This window comes from Gymnogyps californianus, chromosome 10 (genome assembly GCF_018139145.2).
Source record: "Gymnogyps californianus isolate 813 chromosome 10, ASM1813914v2, whole genome shotgun sequence".
Lineage (NCBI taxonomy): Eukaryota > Metazoa > Chordata > Aves > Accipitriformes > Cathartidae > Gymnogyps > Gymnogyps californianus.
This window is the reverse complement of record NC_059480.1, coordinates 4,849,319-4,869,598: the sequence shown is the minus strand read 5'-3', so window position 1 is coordinate 4,869,598 and position 20,280 is coordinate 4,849,319. Positions and strand designations below refer to the sequence as shown.

At 49.6% G+C, this 20,280-nt stretch overlaps 1 protein-coding gene across 1 annotated transcript; it reads left to right on the top strand.

Moving 5' to 3' along the window:
• Positions 1-541: 541 nt before the first annotated feature.
• On the top strand, positions 542-15,293 carry MAP6D1 (MAP6 domain containing 1). The gene is made up of 4 exons (XM_050902875.1): positions 542-761; positions 795-1,047; positions 12,371-12,488; positions 15,216-15,293. The coding sequence occupies exons 1-4, from the start codon at positions 542-544 to the stop codon at positions 15,291-15,293; spliced, it is 669 nt and encodes a 222-aa protein (XP_050758832.1).
• The last annotated feature ends 4,987 nt before the right edge of the window (positions 15,294-20,280 follow it).

Sequence of the window (20,280 nt, the reverse complement as noted above, 5' to 3'; positions counted from 1 at the left end):
TCTAATCATAAACGGTTACGGCTAACTTGAAATTCTAATTAGGCAGTACTACCCAGCTAGAGCAGAGCAATATTCCTCGCTTGGCCGATGCCCGTGATTGGATATGCCATGGAGCTTCCCGCGAACAGAGACTCGAAGGCGCACGAAGAGGGGAGAGCCGGTCCCTCTTAGAGGGCACCCCAGCCCCGCCAAGGCAGCCGGGGCAGCCCGGCACGGATGCCGCCGCACCGCAGCGTCACTGGGGAGCAGCCTACCGGCGGGGGCCCGGGGAAGCGCAGCCCCGCGCAGGGTCAGGTCTCGGCCGCTCTTCCCCGCATCGCCGCCAGCCCCCGCCGGCACCGGCAGCTGCACGGAGCTCCCGCCGGCAGCCCGGGTCACGTGTGCGGGCCGTAATCCCGGCGAGGGGGTGTCAGCACCGGGGGAAGGGGGCGGCGGGAGGAGGGGCTGCCGCCGATGAGGGCTGAAGCCGGGTGCGCGGCCGGCTGCGGGCGCCGGAGCCGCGGGCGCCGCTGCGGGCGAGGCGGGGGCTGCGGCCGCGGCCATGGCTTGGCCCTGCATCAGCCGGGTGTGCTGCCTGGCCCGCTTCTGGAGCCAGCTGGACAAGTCCGACCTCTCCGTGCCGCTCACCATCCACAACTACTCGGACATCGAGGAGCAGGAGGACGGGGCGCCCCAGCGCGGCGGGCCCCCCCCGCGGGGCAGCGCCCGCCCGCCCGCCCCGGCCCCCCGCCCGCGGGACCCCGCCGCCGGGAAGCCAGGCGGCCGCAGGAAGGGCCGGGCGGTCGCCGCCGGAGAGCCCTTCGCGGCGGAGACCCAGTACCGGCGGGACTTCAGAGCGTGGCCCCTCCCGAGGAGGGACGCCTTCCCCTGGGTCAGCGCCAGCAGCGGCGGCGGCGGCAGGAGGGACGGGGCCGCCCCTCAGCCCGCCCCGGGCCGCGCCGCCTGCGCCCTGCCCGGCGGCGGGAGGCCGGCGGCGGACGGCTGCGGCGGTCCCGAGCAGCTCCGGCCGCGCTCGCAGGCGGACGGCGGCCACACCACCTCCTACAGGTAACCGGGCCCAGGTGACGGCCCCGCTCCCCGGGGGGGGCTCCCTGCCGCGGGCGAGGGATGCTCCTCCGCAGCGTGGGGCGGGGATGCCGGCAAACGAGCGCGGCGGCGGGGGAAGCTGTAACCAAGCGGCGGGGGGGGGGGGGCAGAACGACGACAGGGGCTGCCGCCTCGCCAGCGGGCTCAACCTGTCGCCAAAGCCGCGCTTGCTTTTGGAAGTGCTGCCCTGAAACGCGTCGCTTGCTCCCCAGGCGGGTGTCTGACCCCGGCTGCGCTGGCCCGGCGATCACCGTCTGTACGCCTTTGCAGCAGAGCCTGCCTCGGTACGCACCGCCGCCGCCACAGCCGCCGGCTGAGCCGCCCTCCCTTTCCTAGCTCCTGCCGTGGTTAAGAGAGAGAGAAGGGAGTAAGCCGGGGTGGGACCCATGACGCCATCCCTAGGGCAGCAGCCCTTTACCTACCCGCTGCTGGGAGACACAAGACTTCTGGCAGCTGCAGCTGCCCAGGACCTGTCCGTACTCAACAGTCGCACCGAGCTGTGCTCCGCAAATCTGCCAGTGCCATCGTCTTTTTCCCTTTAAGACTCCTGGAATGCCACGTTCAAGTTGAGCCAAATTACTGCCTCAAAGATAGTCAGATGCAAAGACATAGGGGATATTCCCTCAAAAATATGCCAGTATGGGTAGTGGGAAAAATTGTCACAAACCACCTTTCCCAAAGAGCTTTTAAAAACGATTAAGTGACTTTGATGTTATTGATGCCTTCCTTTCCCTGTGATCAGTATTGACTGATTACAGATACCTATTTTCTGGAACAAGCGATCAGGCGGGATGCACCTAAATTCAGCCCCTGTTCTCATTGACATCCACCATGGGAGGAGAGGGATTTCAGCTCCTACGAGGCTGCTGTTGAATATTGTACCAGTTGCACGTTGTTACCACATGCTCCCTAATAATGATGTTTGGCAGGTTTTAATATACCTATGATGTATATTAATATTTTTTTATTCCAAGTATTTAGACCCTTATTATCCATTATGTACCTAGGAGACATTTCTTTTCATAATTGCAGTTCATTAGATTATGTATCACAGCGCTTTTAAGACAAACACACTGGGGGCCCTGGGAAGGATTACAGTCATGCATGAGAGAGCGTATTGCTTATCCCACTCTTCCCCACACAGGCAGTTCCCCTGGTACTAGTGCAGTTAACATACAGACTCTGGAACCGATAACTGCAGTGTTTGAATTTATGTGCCGTTTTATCCTTTGCCACATCTCACAGGACAATCACAGAGGGAAAGAAAAGCACTTTTAAGTTTCCAAGCAACACAGGAATTACTTCAACAGAGAAACCTGCCTAGAACAAGACTAGTAAGGTTCATCTTTCAGAAACACATCCGTCTCCACGTTGTTGTTGAAGCCTCCCCTGCTTCTTCAGCCTGGCCCCAGAGGAAGGGCACATTAGCCTGCATTAGAGCAGCAGCTTCCCTACAGCTGTTCTAATGCTCAGCAAAGAGTCACTTCCCACACCTTTCTGCCCTCTGACTTGTCTGTTCTTACACAGGGCTCTCAACTACTGTATGAAAGCACAAAAAATTTGCAGATCACAGGACAAAGCACTGGCAGTGGTGAGATATCAACACGCAAATCAACAAGTTTTGGAAAAAGGAAGACTTAAAGGTAGTCAGGGAACTCCTCAGGGCTGACAGGAGGAGCAGTGCAGGATGAGGACAGAGGCACAAGCCGGGGCAGCCGCACCAGGACAAAGTTCTCACATAACACCTTTAAGGGGTTTGAAGGCTATATGGTACAACTAATGTAGACAGGCTATACAAGTCAAACCACCTTTGTCTTATCCCAGTAATTCCTATAGTTTCTTTAAATTATCACCCAGTACAACATTGCAAATTTAAGAAATCCCCATACCACTGAATACAGTCTAGAAAAGTCACAGGAGTCACAACAAGCAGCAGGAGGAAAGTCCACAACAGCTTTGCAGTCTGCAAGAGTCTGTTTGGATTTGTTGTCCCCCCCTTTTTTTTTTTAAAGAAAGGCTAAGCAGGACTGGAGTGGTTGGTACTTGGCAGAGTTACTCACACTCATTTTCAGTTAAGCTTGGGGCACTGGGTTTGTATTTGGTAGCTTCAGTCATGCCAAAGCCCTGGGAGCGCTCCACTGGTCTGAGGCAGGGAAGGGGCAATCCACAGTACACTCACCCTTTGTGAGCTGAGCACCCACAACCACAAGATTTCCACTAACACCACTGCAGTTCAGTCCTCCTTTCCTCTTACCTTATTATTTTCCAAAGGCAGCACTGCAGTCTGCAAACGTTTATCTCATCTTCAGGCAGTAGCCAAACAGCAACATTAAGGGTCGATGTTCTTCATCTTCCTAACAAAGGACAGAAAGACCCTACTTGTGCATTAAGCTGTCCCTTGGTGGCCACACACAGCTCCACCACCCTCTGGCAGCAGGGTCCTGCCCTGCTTCTTGTAGGCTGCACCCACCCACTGGGTGGATGAGGAGGCAGCACTGGGGAAGCAGGAAACGCAGATCAGCTGTGGTAGAGGCAGAGCAAGGCGGGTTTCTGTTACTGGGCACAGCTGGAGGGTGCTGGGCCCTGAGGAGGAGAGTGGGTGTGAACTACATAATGCCTTTAGGGGGTCTGGGAAAAGGGAGAGGGTGTCTTGCACAGAGACATGCAGGCAGGGACTACTGCAGGTAGGTTAGAGAGGAGCCAAGGTGTGGAAGACATGCATTTTTGGTCAGGCCCTCTCATTTCCTTTCTAGGGAGAACCCTGGGGAGATTCCTCCTTTTCTGCTGTTGTAGCAGTATCAGCCCTTCCCTATGGCTCAGCCCTGTGAGCAGGTTGAGTGGCCCTGAGGACTGGGCTCTATGTGTGGGGAGCTGCGTCCGCTCTCAGAAGAAATGGATCATTTGAATCCGATATGCTACAGGCGCTTCAGCAGGCTCTGCACCCAGCCAGGTCAGGCATGCACCACGAGGCTCTTGCCGGTAGGATCGGCTCCTGCAGTGTGGACACTACCTGTCAGCAGACTCCAGCTGCATTTTGTGACTTTGTCAGGTCTCAGCAGCTGGCTGGGCTTGCTTAAAGTTAAAGAGAAAAGATCTGAAGGGAGGGTAAGACTAGAACAGGACAGTGCAGAAAAGTTGGCATTGATACATGGTCCACTCCAAGTTTTTAATGGCAGTGGTGGTTTTCTTGCTTAATTCTGTAAGACGCTGGGGGTTTTTTAGGTTTTGTGGTTTGTTTGTTTCTTTTTAATTCAGGAATTTTGACTTTATGGTTCCACAACAGCCTATTGAATGTTTGTTTCTGTGGAACACCCAAGTGTAGCGGTAAGTCCCCTGTAACGTTCAGCACCATTTGATATGCTTTTGTGCATCAGTGCACTGCTCCTGTGAGACTTCATTCTCCAAGTTCCTGCTACATCTTTCTCTCTGCACTCTTTTTTAAGCACAGAAGAAAACTCAGCTGCATACAAAACTGGCTGTACATGGTGCAGTCAATCAGCGTGACCTCGCATTTACCAGAACAAAATAAACCCACCCCCAGGATCAGTGACCAAGACAAAAAGATCACTCCCATTCGTAGTGACTTCTGGGGGAGCCTTTCTATGGCCAGAAGAAAGATAAAAGGTGGAGGGGGTGTTGGAAGAATACCTGTACCTCTGAGGAAACAAAGATACTTTTAATTTTGAAAGAATAACTATGTATAAAGGGTGGAAGGACAGCACAGCTTCTTGCCCTCCAAACTATTGCCCCATGTCTCCAGGTCTTTGGGGCAGCTCCTGGCTCCAGTCCCTGGATTTCGGCTGGAGTTCTGCAGGGTCTGAATGAAGTCAAACCCCAACTGGGCTACATGGGGGGAGCTCAGGCACACAGGCCGAGGCAGATCTGTACGAGCTGCACTTGAAAGGCTAAAATGGGATGTGCTCCAACTGTGAAAAGATCCCAGGGACTGCCGCACAGGGTTGCGGTAAATGACACCTTACTGATGCTGGAGGAGGTGGAAGGAAGTGCTGAGCAGCCCCCTCTGCACCTTCCCAAGGGTTCTTCCTTTGGGGTCACGGAAGTGGCTTCTCCCTTTCAGCAGTAAGTTGCATGCTGTGTACTTCTGGCTTTGCACACAATTAATTGTAGTACTAGGTCTTGATTGCATTTAGCAGACATTTTAGAAATAGGTAAGTAAGTGCTTTACTTAGCTCCCTTCTACAGTGGATGAGAGAAGCTGGTGCTGTCAGCAGGTATCTCCAGCTGGTTCTGTTCTCTGGATGTCATCTTCTTACCTTGTTAGAAGGCAACAGGGATGAAGGCACAACCTCTCTGCTGGGGCTGGTATTGCTGGGAGGAGAATCCTGTTCAAGGCTCAGCTGTACTTTAAGTCGCTTCAGACCTCAGTTTCCCCTTCGGTAACCTGCCAGCTTCTGGAAAGCACGTCAAATGTGTAAGTGAAAACATTGCATCAGACCTGTAAGCGATTGTTTTGCCTCTTCTTCCCCCACCCATCAGCATTGCTTGTATTAGCTCTTGGGGAAGGGGGAGGATGACTGCAAATTTCTGCACACACACAATGCCAGCCTCAAGCAGAGCCTGTTCTCTGCAGTTGGTGTTTCCGCACTATCGGTGTTTTGAGCAGGCATGAGAGTTGAGAGCACCCGACTAGTTTGCAGGTGGGAGGCACAGCAGTAAAGCAGACCAAACTGGGGGCCTTGAGATCAGCAGGGTTTCCCGCTTACCCAGAGCGAGCAATTTTGTTTTGATGAAAAGAAAATGCGTAAAGAGCTACGGTCATTAAGGGGAAAGGGGCCTGATGTGCCATTGCTAATTATTTTGGGAATAGCAGGGTGGAAGATCCCTCAACAGACTGAACTCCCACGTTCTTGTGCGAGTATTCAGCATGTGCCGTTCGTTGCACTGTGACCATGGAGCAGACATCCTCCCCACCAGGGGAGATACCGCAGAATGAAGGGGAATGACACTTTTCCCCATAACTATGGACGCAGTCACAGAGCATTACTTGTTACTTGGCTGTCTATACTATTCACCCGCCTTCAAATAGTGCTTGTGCAGAAAGGCAAGGTGAACTGTGGTGACTGCTGCACGTTGAAAAGCATCTTATTTCAGCTGTGCAGAAGAAAACAGGGAAAATACCTGCACTCATGTTAAGCAGTGTATGGGATCATGGAACACACCTGAGCTGGCAGGGTTAATAGTACTGCGTATGAGGAACTCCATCCTTGATCCAGAAAGATATTTAAACTCATGCTTATCCTTAATAATAGGAGTAAAGCTTGTATAATCAAGGCTTACAGTTATCTTTACATTCTTAAGTATCTTGCTGCTTGGGGAAATTATTACTGAAGCCCCTGATTTTTACGCTATTTAAGAAGTAAGCTTGCTTGGTGCAGGCGTTGGGATGGATCCAGAGAGACTTGCTGTGTGCTGCATAGCCTGGCTGGGGGAAGGGAGGGCTTGGCAGGGGACAGAGCTGTGGGAGGAGAGAGCGAGGGGGGCTGGAAATAGTGGCTCAAGAGAGGATGTCTGTTGTGCAAAGCACACTACACTGCAGAACTGAAATGGGCAAGATTCCGAGCTGTTGTATAAAGGTAGGAGGAATTTCCTCCACTCAAAGTACACCCAAACTTACGTTAGAGGAAAAGGGGAAAGAATGGCAAGGGGGATAATGACAGAAGTCAAGACCCTAAGACCTACTCACAAACCCCCATTCACACAGCTCCGATAAGAGGGAAGCAGCTGCCTGTCCTATCACACCACTCTAAGTGCTCCTTCCTTGGGGATCTATCTGTGAGCAGAGCAAGCCCCCAAAACTCACCCTAAGACAACAGTTTGAGGCTTAAGGTTTTTTTCTTGGCCTTTCAGTCCAGTCTTTTGCTGTTGCTTCTTTCCTGTGAGTTATGAGCAGCTCCAAGTACTGCCTGACCTTGCTACAGGTGAGAGCTGAGACAGGAAAGCAGCCAGGTGTCTTCTGCTTTCCTGCTCTGTAATTCCTGTGTGCTGGTCTCTCAACCCCTCTGCTATGTCCTTCCTCTACCCCTCTAGTTTTTTCCCTCCATCAGCCTTTCCTTTCCCCCATTTCTGTCCTTGCTCTGTGCTCTTTGGCTGGATAGGAGAATGGGCACAATCTGCTCCTGTGTCCAAGGCTTGGAAGGGCTTCCAGCACCCCACCAGTGTCTGACATAGTTCAGTGGAAAAGCAGTTTAATGGCACCATTATCCAGGAGGGCTCCTGGCTTGGTCCATCATGCAGAGCTCTCACCCCTGCGTCCATGACTCATAACATTTGCAATCGTCCATTGACCAGGAGATGTCACAGCACCCTGATCTGTGCAGGTCTTTGCCATAAGCGGACGCAGCCTGTCCTCTGGGAGAGCACCGCTGGCTGCCCAGCTCTGCCTGGGCAAAACAAAACTGTCCCACCTGAAGAGGTGGCTGCGTGGCCGTGCCAGGAGCCTGCAAGGAGCTGTGTCGCAAACAGGGAGACATTTCACACCCCACACCTTCTGCCCGAACCCCTCGCAGACCAGTCTGGCTTCCCCAAGAGACATTTAGAGTAGTGGGTACTTTGAAAAGAAAATAACAGAGACCCCCAAGCTGTGCACACAACTTTCCTTCTGAAGGGAAAATGGGATGAATGTTCATTATGCTGTTTAATTCTCACTGGTGTGCTGGGTATGAGAAGGAACAGGGCAGTGGAAGAATAAATGCAGACTAGCTCAGGCAGTGTAGCTCAGAGTTACATTCAGCTATACAGAATGAGCCTTTTTCTCCATTTCTTAAATGAGAAATGGGATTGTAATACAGTGGCTCAGAATGCTACTGATGATAATTAATCATGTGAAGCAAACCATGACATAAAGATGAGGTACTAAAATGACAACTGTGATGGCATTGATGGTGTACTACGGGGCAAAGGAATACTATAAATGCTGAAGGTCAATCTGGCTGGAAATGGCAGCCCCAGCATTGCAAACAGCGTGGTCAGTATTTCTACCCTCTGCCTTCCCACGCCCAACAGAAATGCCCTCTATCTCAGTGAAATTAAAAAGCTTTCTAGGTTAGATTTTCACTAGGTCAGTGAAATAAAAAAGATTTTCCAGGCAGCTTTCTCTGCAAGGCCAGAAAGCATTTGTGGAGCACACAAAACAGGGAAAGATCTGGATGCAGCACATGGGCCGGCAGCCGCGTGGCTCACAGCACCCAACAGCTTGAGCTACAGCAGCAGTGTTTGGAAGGAACAGAAGGCCCAATCCTGAATCCAGCATTCCCAAATCATGCCCTGAAGTCTGTGAGGCGACACGGTGAGTCGTGGTGAGAGCTGGTGGGAGTATCCACCCCGCCTGACCCCCTGTCTAGGCTGTTCGACAGGCCTGGTACAGGCGGTCCTGCTCACCCGGGGCGGGAGATGGCACACAACCACCAGCTCACTGAAACAGCTCTCTTCAAAGCTGGGCTTCATAGTAACCCCCTGGTAATTAATAGCCCAATGCTTTTTTTTGTTTCTAGCATATACATTAGCTGTACTCCCACTTGCTCCATTTCCTATCACTGCTGGGGGGTTAAACTGTCCCGGCAGGCCACTAGCCTCCCGCTCACCGCACTGCATTGATCCAAACCTTCCCCTCGAGACACGTCCCGACACATTACAAAAGAAATGCCTTTCCCTGGGCTCTATTAACCAATTATGAGAAAGGGCAAAGAAACAATTGACAAAGCAGTGATTTATGTGATCAAACCAGTTCTACAGAGTAACGGGGCAACCACCTGCAAAAAGCTGCTTCTTATTCCTTCCTAGAGCGAGTTGGCGGTAAAGAAACAGCAGTACACAAAAAGCAGCCCTTCCCTTTTTATCTCTACTATTTGAAAGCCTGCGTACAACTCAGGAGGCCTTTTTCTTTCACAACCCCAGTGCTTTAGTACTTACAAGTACCACTGGGTCATTTCTATTTATGGAGATCAAAAAACTCACCTCTAGGTTGTAACAATGGAGAACAAAACAGAACCTATAGAGAGCCTGGACACCGAGTTATGGGCCTGGAGGCTATTTCCCCTCCACTGCAGGTCCTTGCAGCCCCAAAGTAACCTGACAACTGCTGCTGTCTAGGGACAAGGGGAGGAGGGGTACAGCAGGAAGGATGAAGGTGACTGTCTCCAGCAGCAACAGTCAATGTCTCTCATGTTCATCCCCAGCAGCAGCTGGATGTCACACCACACAGGGCTCTCCCCTGCTCCATGCCATTTCTGTAATTTCCTCTCCCACCATGCTGTTCTCCTGCTAATAACTGCTACTTGGGTGATCTTGGACGAGACACCACCTGCGGTGATGGACAGGGGGAAAGGAGGGAGAGGCAATGCACCAGCTGAGCTGGACCTGTCGCGTTGGCTTCCTCAAGCACAGGGAGCAAATGTTGCACCAGGGAGTACAAGGGGGAGGAAGACAGTCACTAAGTCTTGACATCTTAAACTAAGTAACATTAAAAACGGGTCATTCCCCTTCCCCAGGCTCCAAGTAGCTCATGCATTTTGACTCCCTCTGCTCATGACTCCAAGAGTGATTTCTAGTCAAGCCACCAAACTGGTATTTGGGCTCGTGTTCCTTCTGACTCTTGGCTATACAGCTGGAGACGGGTGCATGTGTCCTGCAAGCTGAAAGGCAGAGCGACTTTAGTTAACTGTACTTTCTGGACCAAAGGTTATAATTTTCATTCCTTGCTTTGTTTCCAGTACCCTCGCTCCCAGAGGAGATAAGTTGTCTCTGTTTTGCCCAGCCCTTCCCTGTGGCTCAGAGTCCTGGCTTCCCCCAGGGGGAAATGCCGATTCCAAAGAAATGCTGTTGTGGGTCTGAGCTGTGACTGTATCTGCCCTCACATTTCTGTTTCCGTGGGTGAAGGCAGAGCATTTCCTCATTGCATGTAGGTGCCTCGAAAATCATTTTGGCTATCCAGGCTGAGAGGAGAACGATTTGGCTTCCAGCCAAACCGAGGGTCCTGTGATCCAAAAGGGCTGTGATCCAAATCAGCAAATGATCTGCTATAAAGCAGTGAGACAGAGCTGGCTGCAGAGACAGGCAGCACAGTCATTCATTGAAAGCTGGGGACACACTCCATTGCGGTGTAATGCAGCGGGGAGACCAGCCGGCACGAAGATGAATGGTTAGGAATCAATGCCACCAGCATCCTTGAGGCAATCCGGCTTTATGTGGGGGGCAGGTTCCAGTTCCTGGAAACTGCTGGGATGTAATTGATGGGTTTGTACCATTTTGCTGGTATTTTGCCCAGTAGCTCTGTGTCCTCCCTCTGGCTGCACAGCAGAGCAGAGCTCAGATTTAACTCGGCATTCACATGCGTCTGGTATTCCCTGCTGAAAGGTTGCCTTCTTGGGGCATCGCTTGGCCAAAACCACCTTTCTGCAAAGGTGCTTCCTTACCCTGAGGTGCTGAAGCAGCAGGAACCGCACCACCAGCACTGGGAGAGCTGCGCAGGCACTTACCTGCTGCCTGGGCAAGCTTGAACAGCAAGATGCAGAGAAGGCGGAAGGTGGCGGCTCAGAACAGCAAGAGCAAACGATTATAGACAAGATTTGCAGTGCACATAGGCAGCCCTGACAGGGGCCTGGTTTTGCTTTCTGACAGCAGGAAGCTCTTCCGTAGGGCAATATCCACCTTCACATAACAACTCACTCCACCTTCACTCGAGCTGACAAACTGCTGTCAGCCCTGGCTGCGGGCTCCTGCCCATTTCCTTGTGCCTGCACCCTTACTCATCCGTCCTGCCAGGAGGCCAGTGCTGGCAGCTAATTCGGTCAAGACACAGTTACTTAATTTTTTTGAATTAATTTTGTTAGCATGCTGGTTTCTCACTGGCTTAGATACAGTCCAGGGTTGTACCCTGTATGTACAAATCAACCAAGAAAAGAGGCAGCATTTTAAGGCTGAGTCTATGTTTAGAAATCAAGCATAAACCAGGCAGTGGATATTTTGGTAATATACTAAAAGGATCAAGACCAAACTACACATTCTAAAATAATACTCCACACTTATACACTTTAAATAAGATTTTTAAAAGAGGAATTTGCAGCTGCTATCGAAATAGCAAACAGCATGCTTGAGAAAAATGAAAATCAGAAAGGCTGTGATCAAAGCTAAGCTCAGCACATTAAAACACAGCCTATTTCCCTAGCCTGGACATGGCTCAGGACTCAGTCTTACCCCTTGATCCTGTGAATAAGCAGCTAGTAAAATGCAGTTATTTTTTAAGTATGCCAGGGTATGAACATAAAATTGTCACATCTTGGTTAGTCGCCTCTCCTTTTGCTACAGAAGCTGCCTGAATTGGTTGCCAGAGATACATACACAAACAGAGCAGATTTCTGTCTCCTGAGAGCAAACAAGCCGGCTCAGCTGGCTGCTACTGCAGTTTCCAGAAAGTCCTAATGGAGAGGGCATTAGTGAAGCCTGTTTGTGACAAGAGGCACAGCGAAGCAGAGGGAAGGCTGCAGAGGGGAGCTGACAGCCGGGCTAAGCCAGAGCCTGCCATGCTGTTCTTCAGTGCTCTCGAAACATGTGCAGGCCCTTTCTCAGTGCGGTCTCTGCACCCATTTCTCAGATGTCACTGCTCCAAGAACAAGTCAGCCAAGTGCCGCCTTCTCAGACATCATCATGCAAAGTCAAAGCACTTGCCCCCATCTGAAGGAAAATCATCAGCAGAAGCATCTGCCAGCTGAGATGGTGTCTCCCTTCAGACACATTTCAGAGTGAGTTGCCACAGAGGCGCAGCACAGCACACATTGGCAAACGTGCCTGCTGTCGAGAGAGCTAAAGCCAAGTAAGGGAACATCAGCAGCCTCCCTCCAAACGCATGAGGGCAAGGCACTCGCAGCCCCAGACCAACGTGTTTTACATTGTAAGGGGCCGATGAGCCAGACAATGTTTTACATTGTAAGAGGTCAATGAGCTGTCAAGCAAAAAGTCACCCTGAATTTTTCTTATCCAGGAGGAAAGCACCAAGCACCTCCAGGAGAGAGCACATTTTGCCAGGAATAAAAGAAGGGTTAAGTCAGGGCAGCCACTTAGCCCTGTTGCATCTTTCAGCCTGGGCTTTCTGAGAGGCAGGCCTCTAGGCTCAGTTGTTCTTTTATTCTCAGTATGCCTTAGACAAGTTCAATCTTACGAGCTGATTGTAACCAGCCTTCCCTTCTCGCTTTGCAACCACTCTGAGCAGAAGTACCCAGTGAGTATGTTGTGTTTTATGGGTTCTTCTGTCTTGACAATCTCGTTTCAGGCAAGAGTATCGCCCATGGACTGGAGCAAAACCATCCAAGCCTATAAAGACAAAGCAAGGCTTCATTATCCCAGAAGATCATTTTGTTCAAGAGACAAGCTACAAGGCAGATTTTAAGGTAATTAACATTTTTAAAAATCCCAAAGTCAATGTGAGTAAAGCCCAAAGTACACATCAGGAACTCCTCATTTGTTATTGGTGTGGTGTGTGTAGAATAAAGCCATGTCCTCATTGACCACTCTTTCCTCACTGCCCATTAGGTAATCCTAGGCCATCCCTTGCTTTCAGAGAGACATGCTAGAGAATGTCGTACCATAACTTACCATAATTCAACCCGAAACCAAGATTTTAAACTGCATGACAGTCAGGAAGGTCAAGATTTGCGATTCCCTCAGTTGGATACCTTATGTACAAGGTGTGTGTCATTCTCTCTCTCTGCGTAAGGTGCATTTAACACCCTCTGCACACACTCAGAGCGGTCAGTGTGCACTAGCGTTAGGGCTGTAGCGCAAGGTTCAGCCTCTGGTGCTAAAATCAACCACGGACACAGGTGTTTGCATGGGAACGTTTGCAGATCACTGCCTAAGGAACAGCACCTGCCCAGACAGGACAGAACTGCCCCGTGCTAGTAAGGGCAGAAGCTGCCCCCGCTACCGACACCAAGGAGGACATAGCTGTGGTGAGCAGCCGAGCCGCACAGCTCTTGGGCCTCTGAGACTTCCTTGGGATTTTCCTGCGAGTTTCTACAACTCTCTATACCAGCCTAAGATCGTTTTCTTGTTGGCGAAATACTTCTAAGTGTTACTGAAAATCCCACGAGGAAACGTTCTCTCTGTACTCAGCATTTTCCCTGGCAGGGCCCCACACGCTCCCTGACCCCATGAGGAAGGAAAGTGCACACCGACGAGGCTCTGGTTTAGCTGCTTTTTGCATTGGACCACCAAAGAGAACAGCACTTCACAACCAACCGCAAAAGCCGTTCACAGGCTGCACCGAGTGACTCGGAAAGCAGAGACGGGGCCAGGGCCGAATTCCCCAGCCGCAGCATACTGTGCCGTTAGAGGTAATAGCAGCTACTCCAGGGCCACATGTAAAAAGTAAATCTTTGCCTTGGAGGAGACGAGGAAGAAGTGTTTAATCATCAGACAGTCAAGTGCCTCCTCCGCAGAGGATTGCTGGCACACTGCTGCGACAAGGCACACGATGGGTATATCCAGCTCCACTGAAAGTGGGACAGTGACCTCCGGCAAAACAGAATTTGCAAACCTCACCAAAACTTCCTCCTTGCTCTGAATAGTCTGGGCTGCTTACTAAGGTGCAGCAATGAGGATAGAGGGTATTTAACCCTTAAACCTTGTATTTTGACCCTGGAGGGGGAAAATACAGTGTCTTCCTGTTTGGCAGATAGGATGCAAAGGAGAGGGTCCTAGATGAACCCCTCAGCGTCCCTATCCCAGTTCTTGAGGAAGGGAAAGAGAAGACTGGAATCCCAGACACAAACACGTACCACCAAGGACACTGCACTCTGGACCACATAAGCAAAGGTCCCATTTCCTGGAGCCCTGGGGTACCACTGCGGCCTCTCTTGCAGGCAGCATGGCAAGGGTGTAGTCTGGAATGAAGATGGTGCCGAGGAGCCACCAGTTCAAAGAGAAGTCAGACTCTCCCTGGTTAACACTTGGCTATTTGGACTTTCCCTGTTGCCTGAAGCCCATGGCTTTGCTGGACGTGTGGGAGTCAGGTTTACGTTGTGTCCTGACAGCCTGCTGGGCTGAGTAGGACTCAGACTGCTGGTGCTCCTCAGCTACTGAGCTGCGCACAGGCTGTTTGTGATGCTCCTCTTGTTCCTTAGCGTGTCAGATGCATCCCCAGAGGAACGGAAAAATCAGAACAATGCAACAACAACAACCACCGGATCAATAGCTTTCTCTATACTCTCTTTGCCTGTGGTCTTGCTCTTCTTTCTCTGCTCGGATGGTGCTATCGGAATACTCAGCACCCAGCAAAGCTTTCCACCCTCTCATGTTTTATGGCCAGATTCACCCAGAGTCCTGGGTTGGATGCACAACTAAGGCCAGTCCTGTTTCAAATCCTTTGGGTTTTAAGCACACAAGCATCCAGGAGTCCTTCATGCTTCACTACAACCACAACAGCTACATACTGCGTGAAATTCTGACTCCACAGGCATGAGAGAGAGCAACCTCTGTTATCTCTACCTTTCCTCCAGACCTGAGGAATTTACATCCTCATCAGAGTCCTTGCAGTTTCACAGCCTGGCATGGCCAGTAACCAATTTTTCTCCTTCAGGTGCTCCAGGTCTGTGCCTCCATTCACAGCAGACATTACTTGTGGCCCCGTAAAGCATTACAGTGGAGTGTTTTGACGGAACCTGGATGGCATTATCCAAAAGGTTAAGGACCAGACAGACACCACTGTAATTCCTCTCACTTAAACCCAGCACCAGTCCAGCGGTGAATTTGTGATGTTTGTAGAGTATGTGCCAGCAGGGCTTTGTGAAGAGGGCAGCTCTTTATCTTGCAGAGGCTGGCTCCTGCCAAGGCCTGCCCAGCCATGGTTATCCCCCATCACACCACACACCTCAAGGTCCAAGGCCTGGGTTACAACAAAGCCCCTCCTCGGTGGCGCAGCATCACACCTGCCCTTGAAGCACCCTGTACGCCGAGGCCAGTCTCACTGACGCCCAGCCAAGAGCTAACACTTTTCGGGTAGTGGCACATTACAGGGGAGAGCAGATAGATTGTCACAACGCTCCAGACCCCTCAAACTCTCCAGACAGTCGCACCCTGTGTCACACTAACGTTTCTCTCCCCCCTCACCCCACTAGATCCCAGAGGTGAAGACCAGGTTCTCCCCCAACCCTTCTGCTGTTTTCCAGGCACCGTCACGGATCCTCAACGTGTGAACCTGGACCCTCCTCACACCCAGGCAGCTTAAACGCGGCGTTTCTGTTAAGACGTATCACTATGCAATTTTCATGAGGAGTGTTAAGATCAAAGAACTGGTATTATCAAAAGCAGCTCCAGTGATTAATGATATGCACACACACTTTCTGTTAACACAACAAACCGCAAAGCGCTTGGTTCAGAACTGGCAAAACACGCTGCGAGGAGTGACCTAGTTTTTCACAGGAGCAGGTTCATTACTATGCCAGCTGGCGTCACATTAGGAGATTGACTTTGGGCAGCAAAGGCAGTATTGCAGGCAACATCCCTACGCTTAACTACACAGGGTGGGAGGGAAAACAATCACAAGCGGGATGGATAATTAAAACCAAAAAGAGTTTTATTTAGCAGCACCCTCTAAGTAGGCCAGTGAAAGACAGGGAGTGTCTGGCTGACTTCTGAGTTTCTTGAGGGGCTTTGGAAATAGGACCTCAACTGGCATCACCAGAAATCATAGCATCAAAGGGGCTGGTCTGAACTTCCAGGGTTGTTTTAGAAGCTGGAGGAAGCCAGCATCATTGAACTCTAAAATAAATCTGGCACATGCAGTGTCTTGGGGCTTTAAGGCTGGATATTTCCAAAATTGGTGGGCTGACGCAGCGGCAAGAGGGGACTGAACTTCGGGAGACAGCCCTGACAGCAACGCACCAGCCTGGTTCGGAGAGGATTGCATGGACAGTCAGCTAGGCACCTACCAGGCTCCAGAGGATCTAAGATATTTATGTAATTTGTATAGCTGTTAGGGTGAGTGTAAATATTGTATATGGATTTTACCTAAAGCAATTTGTGATCCTTTAATGAAAAGGACATGCTTATACTTTTAATAAATGTTAACTCTTTGCATATGCAAGGTGGAAAATATTGCCTTGAAATTCCTAAATTATTGCCTGTATATTGGTAATGCTATTGCTAGGAACAACCAGAAGCGAATGTTACTTAGAAATTCTTCTTAAAGAAAAATGTAACAACGTAGAATGTAAGACATCCTTCATTTTTAAGATAGGTCATTTTAAGTGTCATTGTTCTGAAGCTGATTTTTTTAGATTGGTGTGCATTTAACTTTTGCTGAGGTACATGTGTTTTAAGAAACCATTTTTTAGCCTTTGTTCATCAAGACTGTAGTGGGTTTACAGTTTCTATCTCAACAACTTATGCAATATAATTAGTCTACTGCTTATTTCATGGGTTTACTAATTATTTTGGGGGGAAAAAAATTGAAAAACTTTTACTTTATGTGTTTGCAACACACAAATGTGTTGGCTAGAATGAAAGGAAACTATCCTCAGACTTGAACAGGGATTGGATATTCGTTCATCTGTAATGAAATAGACTTTAACACAGGAGGATTTTTTTCTTAAGCTTCCGACTAGCTGAAGTCTAAGGCAAATTTAATGACCTTTGGGGACTCTGCAAACACGAATGCATTGCTGATAATTCCCATAAGAACAATTTTTGAACTGTTGGCATGTGGATTGTATTTGGAATACATGCAGACAGCATCTTCTCACTGCATTATGTGAGAATTTAATGGTGCCATCTCTGTTTGCTATACTAGCAGGACCGAACACAACCGTGAGAACAGGTAACGTCTGCAGGAAGCTGTGTTTGATTGGGGCAAGGGATAGCACTTCCCACACTCATCCTTGGACCCAGAGGAACCTACAGCGATACCAGTGCTTGCCAAAATAATTTTTCAGGAGACTCATTTTTCAGGAAATTAATTTGAAACATTCAAACTGTACTAAAGGTTTTGCATGTTAGATGTTTCTAAGAATTCAATCTGCTTGTTTAATCTCTTTATAATGTTTTTAACAGTTTTGTTCAAACAATTTAAGTTCATTTCAATCCTGGACTTTACTAACAGCAAAAAAAAAAAAAAAAAAAAAAAAAAGAAAAAAGGTTAAATTGTGTATTCAGTCTCTCTTCTTAATTCACTGTATTTCTTAAAAAAAAAAAATCAACCCAGTTGTAAACAAACTGGTAATATAATAAGCTTGTATTTTATCAAATGGACTGGATTTAATTTAATAAATTAAAATGTATTTTGGCTATTGGTTCTTTCTCAAATTTTTTTTGTTGTAAAACATAACCCTCGGGTATTCAGCCTTGCAGGACAATTTGTCACTGCATTTCTCTCTCGCACAGCTGCACGTGCAGGACAGCAGGGCACCCAGGACACCAAGCAAGGTGTTGGGGAGATGGTCAACTGCATTTACAGCTGTCAGCAGTCAATTCCTTACTGCTCAAGCTTATCTGCAGGCACAGACCCCCAGCAAGAATGGCTTCCAAGGCACATTTCAAGCTGTGGCCTGACTGCTGATTTGAAAACACAACTGCTTTCCAAAGGAAAGCTGTTGCTCTGCAGAATTCATAATCACTTATGGGATTTTTCCCAGCCATTTTCAAAGGGAAAGCAAACTATTCAGCAAGCAGTCCATCAACATGAAGGGGAAAAGGGGATGAACCAATGATACCAATTTGCTACATTCACTATCGGACACACAGAGGCTAGATCTATTCTGATGCAGGTGCCATGCTCTCAAGACCCCCTTTCAGCAGTGTCCACAGTGTGCCCTGGTAACAGAAAGGGACAAGCAACTTGCGTTTCACCTCAGTTTCACTCTGCCATCTGTCCTGGTTTCGGCTGGGATAGAGTTAATCTTCTTCTTAGTAGCTGGTACAGTGCTGTGTTTTGGATTTAGTGTGAGAATAATGTTGATAACACACTGATGTTTTTAGTTGTTGCTAAGTAGCGCTTATCCTAAGTTAAGGACTGTTCAGTTTCCCATGCTCTGCCAGCAAGCAGGTGTGCAAGAAGCTGGGAGGGAGCATAGTCAGGACAGCGGACCCAAACTAGCCAAAGGGGTATTCCATACCATAGAACATCATGCCCAGTATATAAACTGGGGGGAGTTGGCCAGGAGGGGTGGATCACTGCTCAGGCATCAGTCAGCGGGTGGTGAGCAATTGCATTGTGCATCACTTGTCTTTTCTTGGGTTTTATTTCTCTCTCTTTTTTTTGTTATATTCCTTATACTATTATTATTATTTTTTTATTAGTAGTAGTATTATATTTTATTTTACTTCAGTTATTAAACTGTTCTTATCTCAACCCATGAGTTTTACTTTTTTTCCCCCAATCCTTCTCCCCATCCCACTGGGAGGGGGGAGGGGTGAGCAGCTGTGTGGTGCTTAGTTGCTGGCTGGGGTTAAACCACGACACATCTCACACAGATCACAGGAAAATGGTGCTAGCTTTGAATTTTAAGAGACCATCACTTTACAGTTGCTCCCAAGAACATTTTAGTGAGTAAAGGTGCTGAAGGTACAACCTGCTTCCCTAGATAGTGCGATGCCAGCTCTTCTAGCTATGCCTCACAAGACTTCCAGGAGAAAGCCAAAGGCTCATGAGCTGTCGCCTGGCTCCAACTACAGGAGGGACGAATGGAAGGAAAACCAAGCAGGTACTTACCACCACAAGGGACAGGGCGATGCAACTGGCCACTGATGTCTGCAACATACCTGATTTTGCACAGAAAGTGCCTGCCTCAGCCAAATTGAAAGGTATCACACCAAGTTCCTCTGAAGAGTGCAAATCTACACAGGTTTTGCAGGCTCCCGGGTGTCATGATGCCAGGACTGCTCCCAACGCTGCTCTCACACTAGTATTTGTCTTCCCAATTGCTCTGGGTTCACGTCCAAGTCCATCAAAGCTTTCCAGCTGTGACTCACACTGCAAACAAGGGTTATTTGACACATAAAGAAATGTTCTTTTAAAGGAAGGTTTTACATCTGAAGCATTATAATTTACTACCTATAGGGTGACACTGAACATGCTTGTTCTGTTCCATCTTGCTGACACCTGGCCTGCTGGAACACTGAGAGTGAGTTTTGTGCCAGCTGCATCCACTACACCAGGGAGCTCTGAACACCTGCACTTCCACATGCTCAGGTGAAGCTCTGGTGTGGGAAATACTCCATTATTCAGGACAGTTCTCGTTACCTGAACTTGAAAAGTTCACAAGCAGCACATTAATGATTTAGCTGCTTTCATAAACTGCACATTTCTCTTTGCACTGCACTAATTTCTTGGAGGGTGAACAGTCAGATGCAAACTTATCACCTCTGCCTTATTCATACCTATTTTCTCTATCTTGGCCATGGCAGTAACGTACGATCCTACGGACCAACCTGGTTTACCACAAATGGATGTTGGTGCCGTGTAGCCCAGAGAGGCTATGTTTGCTTTCAGGGCAGAGATGGCACAGAAGGGATGGACGATCCCTTCTTCCTGGTGGCACAGGATTCGGTGTCACCAAGACTGCACCCCGGGACCCAGACACACCGCTCCCTCCTGCACCAGCTCTGTGTGCAAATAGCTTCATTTCTAAAGCGGATGGTTCGGTGCCTTCTGGGCACGCTGCACCTGACCACCATGTCCCGGAGATGTGTTCACAAACACGAGGGCAGGGCTGCGGCAGCCAGGAGGGGAGGCATCGGGGATTAGGGTCAAGGGCCCAGCCCGCAGTCAGCCTTCCCTGGCTGTGGTGGTGTCATTTGTTTGGCTCTGGCAGCGTAAAGGCAGTGCAGTGTGTGCTCATTTAGCAGGCGCTTGTATGGGAATTAGTACAAACAAGAACGAGTTTTGCAGTATTTTGAAAGACAACAGAGCGGTAAGTCTGCTCACAGACACCTACGATTCCTCCCCACAGCCTGGGGAAAACGCAGAAGTTAGCTTTTCTTACTTTTTTCCATCTCTTTTTGTATTGGGTGCCCATGCCCAGGAGCTGGCAGTGGGGCTGTGGGGTCTCTGTGAGGAGAGGCCGGGGCCGCCCTGTGCCAGACACGGCCGGTTCAACAGCCCCAGGGCAGCTGAGGGAGCTGAGCCCCTCAGAGGAGCCAGGGTCGGCCCTGTGAGAGCACGCTTAAGAAAGGGAGGAGGAAGGA